Genomic DNA, 7524 nt, shown 5'->3' with positions numbered 1-7524 from the left:
GCTTTCTGATTCCATGTGCCCAGGAGAAATCTTGACATAATAAAACGTAAGTGAGGCCAGCGAGGCTAACTAAAGTTTGAAATTCTTATTGATAACAACAAGAGCTTCTACTCCATGATCCAGGCCAACATAATCCTCGATCAGATTTTAAATAGAAAACCAGCTTTCCCTACATGTGAGAGGCCAAGCTGGACCTTATAGAAAGGCCTAGGGATAGGGATCTGTGCGTAGCCAGACATCATTTTAAATGCGTCAACTCTGAAATAATTTAACCACAGCAAAATCTTTCGAATGCAAATCATGGAACTCTCGGGTATAGTCTAAGCTCACTCCACATGTCATTTTACACATTTAATCCCTGTGGGATGTTTATGAGTGTTGTTTTTGTATGTGATGATGGGAAGCTAGCGGGAAAGGGGAACTGAAAGGGAGATGAGTTTGGGAGTGGGAGAGAGTAGAGGAAAGACGAGAGGGGGAGGTGGGAGCAAAAGAAGATGACCACAGAAAACGGCGGAGGGTCAGGAGGACGGTTAAGAAGAGGTAAGTGTAATTCAGCAGTTACCCCGATCTTGGGGGGATACGTTTTAAGACCCCCAGCCGATGCCAGAAACTGCATATAGTACCAAATCCTATACATGTAAACTGTCTTTTGTCCTATACATACATACCATGTCGCTTAAAGAAAGTACTTTATGGCTTCTCTTCGGCATACCCAAATTGCCAGCTTCACTATTTTTGTGCTTTTGGACCATCACTGAGCAAAATAAGGGTTACCTGCCCACAAACACTGCAATACTACCACAGTCACCTGATCACTGACGTGGCTCCCCAGCGACTCCCCGGAGGGGAGCACATGCAGCGTGGTTACAGCAGACAAGACTCAAGTCCAGGGCAGGACAGAGCACAATAGTGCAAGATTTCACCACGCTACTCAGAACAACATGCAGTTAAAAACCTAGGACTTGTGCCCTGGCCGGTGTGGCTCAGTGGACCGAGCGTCGGCCTGGGAACCAGAGGGTTGCCAGTTCAATTGCCAGTCAGTGCACACGCCTGGGTTGCAGGCCAGGTCCTCATTTGGGGGGACACACAAAAAGCAACCACCCATGGATGTTTCTTTCTCTCTCTTTCTCCCTCCCTTCCCTTCTCTAGAAATAAATAAGTAAAATCTTAAAAAAACAAACAAACAAGGAAACCTAGGACTTGTTTATTTCTGGAATTTTTAATTTAATATTTCAGAACACTGTTGACCACGGGTAACGGAAACCGTGGCACTACAAATGGTGGATAAGGGGGCACTACTGTGCTCAGTTTTAAGTTGTTTGCATTTATGCAAAAGAAAAAAACCCTCACTTCTCTAAAACCTTTGATAAAGGACTCTATCATGATTAGAAGCCTTAAATAATTAAAGTTTTGGTAACTTTTTTTAAAGGACTCCAACATGAATTCATATATGAGTGGGCCCCCAGGGTGGACATAAAGGAAAGTCACTTTCTGTCGAACCGGAAGTGGGGCAGGAATTCGACACCCAAGTAGCTCAAAAAATCGGAGAAACCTTTGGGTGGACCGTGGGCTTTCCACAGAATGTTGTGACTTTGTTAACATTTGTTCATTAGAGACACAAAAGAAGGGACAGTGGAATAGAGAGATTTATTACCTACAGGTTCCAGGAGGAAGTACGTGGCATCCTTGGAAGGGCCACGTGGTTGAGGTCAAGGCAAGGTGCAGGCTGAAAGGGCATTCCTGGGTGTCCTTTTTTTCTCCCCTATTTTCTACTCCTTTGTCTTTCTGCTATGTTTTTCTGGGACGTTCTCTCAATTTTATCTTCCAACCCATCTATTGAATTTTTGTCTCTGATCTCACGTCTTCATTTCCAAGAAATCTATTTTTTTTTCTCTCTGAATATCCTTCCCCCCTTCTTTTTTTGGTACATCACCCTATCCTAGCTTTTTTGATGCAGTGTCTTCTCTCATCTCCACGAGGGCAGTGTGGTTACTGTGTTGAAGTTTTTCTGTCCCTGTATCATTTCTGCCTCTTCTAGGTTGTTCTCATGTCCCATTTCTTTGGTTAGGTCTCTACCACATCACAGGGTTTCCTCAGATCTCACGTCATTGTCTACACTCCGACATAGAAAGTCAAGACATGCGCGCTGTGACAAACTGCTACTCAGATGGAGTCACCTCAGCCACAGCACATCTCCGTTTTCTATTTAGATGCTCCCGTAACTTACACGGCATGTCTAGGCGTCCATGCCTCAGAAATCCACAGATCACAGGGTTGTTTACCATAAGCAAACCTAGGCAACCACGTACAACCTACTAAAAGCCTCCTGCTGGCAAACACCATTAGTCTGTTTGCTAGACGTTCTGCCATGAACATGTTTCCAAAGGGATTTGACCGATCACCTTCTTTCTTCCCTGGTTGTGTCTCCCAAGTAATAAAGAGAATGAATTATAGGCCTATTGCTTAGTCCATTATTCACTGTGTTTACAGTGTGCTGTGACCTCTCATTGAATCACAGCAAGAACTCTGTGGGCCTGGAATTATTATCCCCGTTTAATAAACAAGGATGTGAGGCTCAGCACTTAAATGGTTTCCCCAAGGTCGTGACATCTGGTGCAATCAGGAGGGCCTCCGATGGCGAGGCTCCCTTGAGCCTCCCCCTTGTCCTCCCACCTGTCCTCCCACCGATAAGGTCCCCCAGCCAAACAACCCATCTTATCAGGGGCTCCAGGCACGGTTTCTGTTGTGGTTTTTTTTTTTCCTGCATAGCAGGTTTCTGTCCCCCACCAGCCTGAGGAGTTATCCCAACAAGACAAGCTTATCCTCCCATGGGAACCAGAGGTCGCCTGACCTTCTTGTTACTGCAAAGCCTATGCTCCAGAGCCCCTGTGACCTCTATTCCCAAGTTCAGCCCCTGCGCGGCCCTGCACGGCCGGCAGTGTCCTCCTGCCCTAGGCTGGGAGTACATTGCTGTCGGTCTCATCTGCCTAGTGTTGGGTGGCATGTATTCAGCCATCCTCATGACTCTAGGGAGAAAAAAACAATGAAAAATTAGAGAATGATTCCAGGCGATGCAGCAAGTTAAAAGTAGACCAGAGGCACAGCTCCTGGGTGAGTCAGTCTCTTGCAACTGTCTTCCTGCCCATCCTGTCCATTCTCAGCAATAATCAGGCTTTAAAAGGTCTCTCAAGGAGAAGTCTCACTCCTTAGGTTACCAGCAAGCTGGCAGAAGAGAGGCAGCCAAGTAAATTCATTTACACTTAGGTGTGAATGATTGTCAGGCCTCGCTGCATTTCACACTCTAGAGTATTTGCATTTTTCTAGGCAAAATTTTATTTTACAAAGGAATTCATCCCTAGTGGTAAGAGTCTTGCAGTTGACATTTGCGGGGGAAGGAGGCGATCGGTTTTCTGTGCACTTCAGAAACGGTGACAGCTGAAAAACGCCGCCTGTGCGATGTCAGGTATGGGTCCCGATCTCCGTTTTTACCTTAAAAAGAAAATAGACAATCGTTCAATGTCTGTATCCTAGATCGTTCTCACGGGGACAGTCATCTGTGCTTTTTTAGCACCAATCGTTCAATCTGCCTTATTTAAGTGTGGGCACTTTCAGGGCAGATTAGAGCCTCATTTGGGGTCTAGAACAGGGGCAGGCGCGCTGTGGGCAGGTGTGCCGTGGGCACTCAATAGCTCTTTGTTGACGCCTCTGGTGTCCCAGTGATAACAGTATTGGTCTTTATACTCCACCTGTGAAGAAGGCAAAGTAAGTCCCCTTCCTTCTCGGAAAGGTGCTGACGCTGAGAGACAGGACGGGGCGAGGTGGAGGATGGAATCAATCCATGGCAGGGGCCCCCACTGCAGAATTCAGCGGGACACCTGTTTAGAACGTAGTGTCCCAGGCCAGACAGAAAGAATCCGAATCTCGGGCCCTCTCCAGATCGAGGAGCCCTGATTTGGGGGTGGGGGGGGCTGACGAAGGTGCCAACCCCACCGGCGCTCTTGGTATTCTTGGAGAGATGCTACCCCCCCGCCCCCCATACCTGGAAAAGACGCGAAGGAGACGTCCGCAAGAGGCCCGTATCTGAATGACTTCCAAGCTACGCTTTCAGGAAAGAAGAGTCTCGCTGTTGCGTGCATTTCGCCTCTTAGAGTGAGGCTGGCAAGCTTGATTCTTCTTTTTCATAACCATGTTTCTCCTTCTGTAAGAGGACGCCGGCTGGAAAGTGAGGAAGCAAATGGCAGAGTCAGGCATCCGTTTCCTAATGGTCCTCCGGGAAGAGCTCGGCCTCTGAGACTGCGTCACCCCTTGGTCCAGAGCCCCCCAGGCCGGCGAGGGTTCTCTGAAGCCTCTGCTCCCCGCGCCTCCCCGCGTCCTCACCCTCCGCCCCGGCGGCGCCCTGGGAGCTCGCTGTCCGACGCAGCCTCTTTTGGCACAGAGGCCTCCAGGTGCCGGGCACGAAGGCGGAGCCCCGCTACAGCCGCCTCCCCGGCGCCACGGACAAGACCCCCGGGAGGTCGGGGCCCCAAGGCTGCGGCTCCGGCGTCCCCAGCCTCCCCGGCCGTCCGCGCTCCTCCCTCTCGGCGCGCCGGGCGCGAAGCCTACGACGCGCGAGCAGAGCGAAGCGCGCAGAGCCGAGTGGCGCACGCTGGGCAGCGGCACAAGCAGCGGGGATCGCAGCCAGAGCCCTCGCTCGAGCCCGCCAGCCCGCGGACGCCCGGACCATGGCTGCCGAGGGACCCGGCCCCCGCGCCCGGCTCTGGACGGCGGCCCTGTTCCTGCTCGGTCTGCCGCGCCTCTCGGTGCGGGCGGATGGTGAGTGTCCGCCGAGTGCCCGGGAGGCGGCGGGGACCCGAGCGGTGCCTGGGGTCTGGGTGGGGAAAGCGGAGCTGGCTGGGGTGCCCCATTCGGACCAGCCCGGAAAACCCGCAAGCCTGGGAGGGAAGGAGGCGAGCGGCGGTCCTGCAACCCCGCGTCCTCTCCCGGCCCACGGAGTTTCAGCTTGCCCACACGCCCGCACTGTGCCCCTGAACCTTTCCTTCACGCACCGGAGGGAGGCAGAGCATTAGTCCTGCAGTCCCGCCGCTGGCTTTCCCAAGATCTCCAAGAAAGGTCTTTACAATGAAATCACGTCTGGAGTGCCCTAGAACCTCCTCGGCAGAGAGGGACCTTTCCCCGGCTATCAAATGTGCTCCTGACCGCGAAGCCAGTGATCAGAAGATTCCATCGGTATTTTGGTCCGGGAAGATGGGAAAGATGAGTGGGAATCAACTAGGCGAATGGGAGAGGAGAGCGTCCTGGGTAGAGGGAACAGCACATGCAAAGGCCCTGTGCTGTGAGTGGCAGGGGAAAGTGGGGTAAATGATAGTGTGCCTGGAGCCAGAGTGCAAAGTGAAGATGCTGTCCGCCATGGGGCCTGAGATGCAGGTAAGGAACAGATTATTGCAGGTGTTGAGAATTGGCACGCCTCTTTTTGTTTGTTTTCTGAGCTGAAGTCAGCTTTCGGTACTTCCCTTGAGTAGCAGGATCGCAGCTTTAGATCCACTGGATTTCGAAAAGCTAGCTCAGCCGTGTTTTGATTTTGGAACAAAACCCGGTTGATTTGGGACCAGAGGGTCGGGAAGGAAAGAAACCAGCAGTCCTCACATCCAGGAGGGGTTTCTAGTAAACCAAGCTCGGGGCATATTAGACTGACGAAGGAGAACAACCCTTGGCTGATTTAGGATGCAACGTGTATTTTTAAATGCCGTTGCTATTTAGCAAACAATGTTACTTGAAATTAGAGGACTTGACAAAAAAGAAACCTGGTGGTTAGGGAAGGAGAAAGCAAGAGAAACCTCTAGATACCATCTTAGAAATTTAGGTGTTCTTTGTCCTAAGTAGCTAGCTTGAAGAACGGTTTGCTTGTAATTAAAAATGAACGTCCTATTCTTCCACGTCCCAGAGAAAGGCTTAGAAAACATGTTTAACTTCAAAGGCTCTTAGTGATCACTGTCAGTTTTTAATTGAGATATAACTCACACAGAACTTACCGTTTTCAGAGGTACAATTCGGTGGTTTTTAGTGTATTTACTATGTTGTGCGAGCCTCACCACCAATTTCTACAAAATTACTGTCATCCAAAAAGAAATCCCATAACTGTTAGCAGTCAATCCACTGTTAATTCTTGGTAGAATAAACTGGAGCTAGTATTAACCGTTGAACAATGTAAGGTATTGTGCCAATTTTGATTCCTTTTAAAGAAACATTTCTGCAACCCAGGAGTCTTTAGAGCGTCACCCCACTCTAACTGCTTAGTGGATCGGTATTTCGTGCCTCTCAGGCTGAACGTGGGCCATAAAAAACGGAAGGCAGAATCATCACTGCACAGGGAGATGGTGAGGACAGTAGCCAAGCATGTTTTCTTATTACTGCCTGCCGGAAATGCCTTTCTTTCTCCTTTCTCCTATCCTTCCTTCTCCCCTCTCCCCAATGGAGGATTACAGGTACACTGACTTTCAAGAAACTCCATTTGCTGAGCTCCAACTTTTATGACAGAGCCATCGAAGAATTGTAACTATATCATGAGAGGATTCTTTACTCTGTGTGCCTAGCTCTCACCACTTTCCATCTTCAGCTGTGTTCCGCAGTAATGGGAGGAAGGAGGGGAGATGTTCAGTTAAACTATGGGGTGTTACAGACATTGGAGGAGAGAGAATCAGTTACTAAAAACTCCATGGATGTATTAAAAAATGAGACGGTGAAATAAATTCAAGTGAAAAACATTTAGTTTACACGTGACTGATTAGATACGCTTCTCATGCAGAACGGAGACCTGCCACTGTGCGTCTAAGATACTTTTGAAAGGGAAAAATCTTCCTACTCACTGAATGCAAATGCACTGTATTTGGGTAGCGATTACAGGAAGGGATTAATTAATTTAATGGGTAATTTATTGAGTATCTACTATGTGCTCGGTACTGCCCTTGGCGTTGAGGATAGAATGGTGAGGAGAACTAGGTCCTGCTCTCAGGGAGCTTAAAATCTAGTGGAAGAGAGAGTCATTCAGCAAGTAATTGCATGGATGGAAGGTGTCATTGCAATTTTGATACATGGTAAGGTTAAAGGACAGAGGTGCTTCAAGGGCATGTACTAGGAGATTTTGGTTTGGTGTAAGAGAATCTGAAAGATGAGTAAGATTAACTCAACAAAAAGCGGGAGGGAAGAGTGTCTGAGTAGAAAATAGCGTGTGCAGAGGAACTGTGAGTGGCAGAGAAAATGGGACGTGTGGTGAGAGACAGAAAAAGTGAGAGACAGGTAAAAGCAGTTCATGGCGATGCCAGGAAAACCGGTGTGAGGACAATGATGTGGGGGCCTCATACGCCAAGTTTTGTTTTAGTTCAAACAAGGCCAGAAAGTCATCGAAGGGTCTTCAGCCGTAGAGTGACTGATTAGATTGGCAGTTTGAAAAGGTCACCCTGATTTTGATGTAGGGAGAACAGATGGGACCAGAACAAGACTGGATATAGAAAGACCATACAGGACGCT

General features: G+C 49.0%; 1 protein-coding gene across 1 annotated transcript in view; it reads left to right on the top strand.

Annotated features, from left to right (window-relative positions):
* The first annotated feature begins 4378 nt into the window (after nucleotides 1–4378).
* The window catches only part of SUSD5 (sushi domain containing 5), a 30599-nt gene continuing 27453 nt past the window's right edge, over nucleotides 4379–7524 (top strand). The window contains exon 1 of the mRNA XM_037070832.1: nucleotides 4379–4812. Within this exon, the coding sequence (XP_036926727.1) occupies nucleotides 4722–4812 (91 nt within the window). The 5' untranslated portion in view covers nucleotides 4379–4721. The remainder of the gene's footprint in view (nucleotides 4813–7524) is intronic.

This window comes from Sturnira hondurensis, unplaced genomic scaffold (genome assembly GCF_014824575.4).
Source record: "Sturnira hondurensis isolate 20B ecotype Veracruz unplaced genomic scaffold, ASM1482457v3 Scaffold0019006, whole genome shotgun sequence".
Taxonomy (NCBI): domain Eukaryota; kingdom Metazoa; phylum Chordata; class Mammalia; order Chiroptera; family Phyllostomidae; genus Sturnira; species Sturnira hondurensis.
Note: the sequence above shows the minus strand (reverse complement) of the source record. Positions and strands in the feature narration are given on the sequence as shown.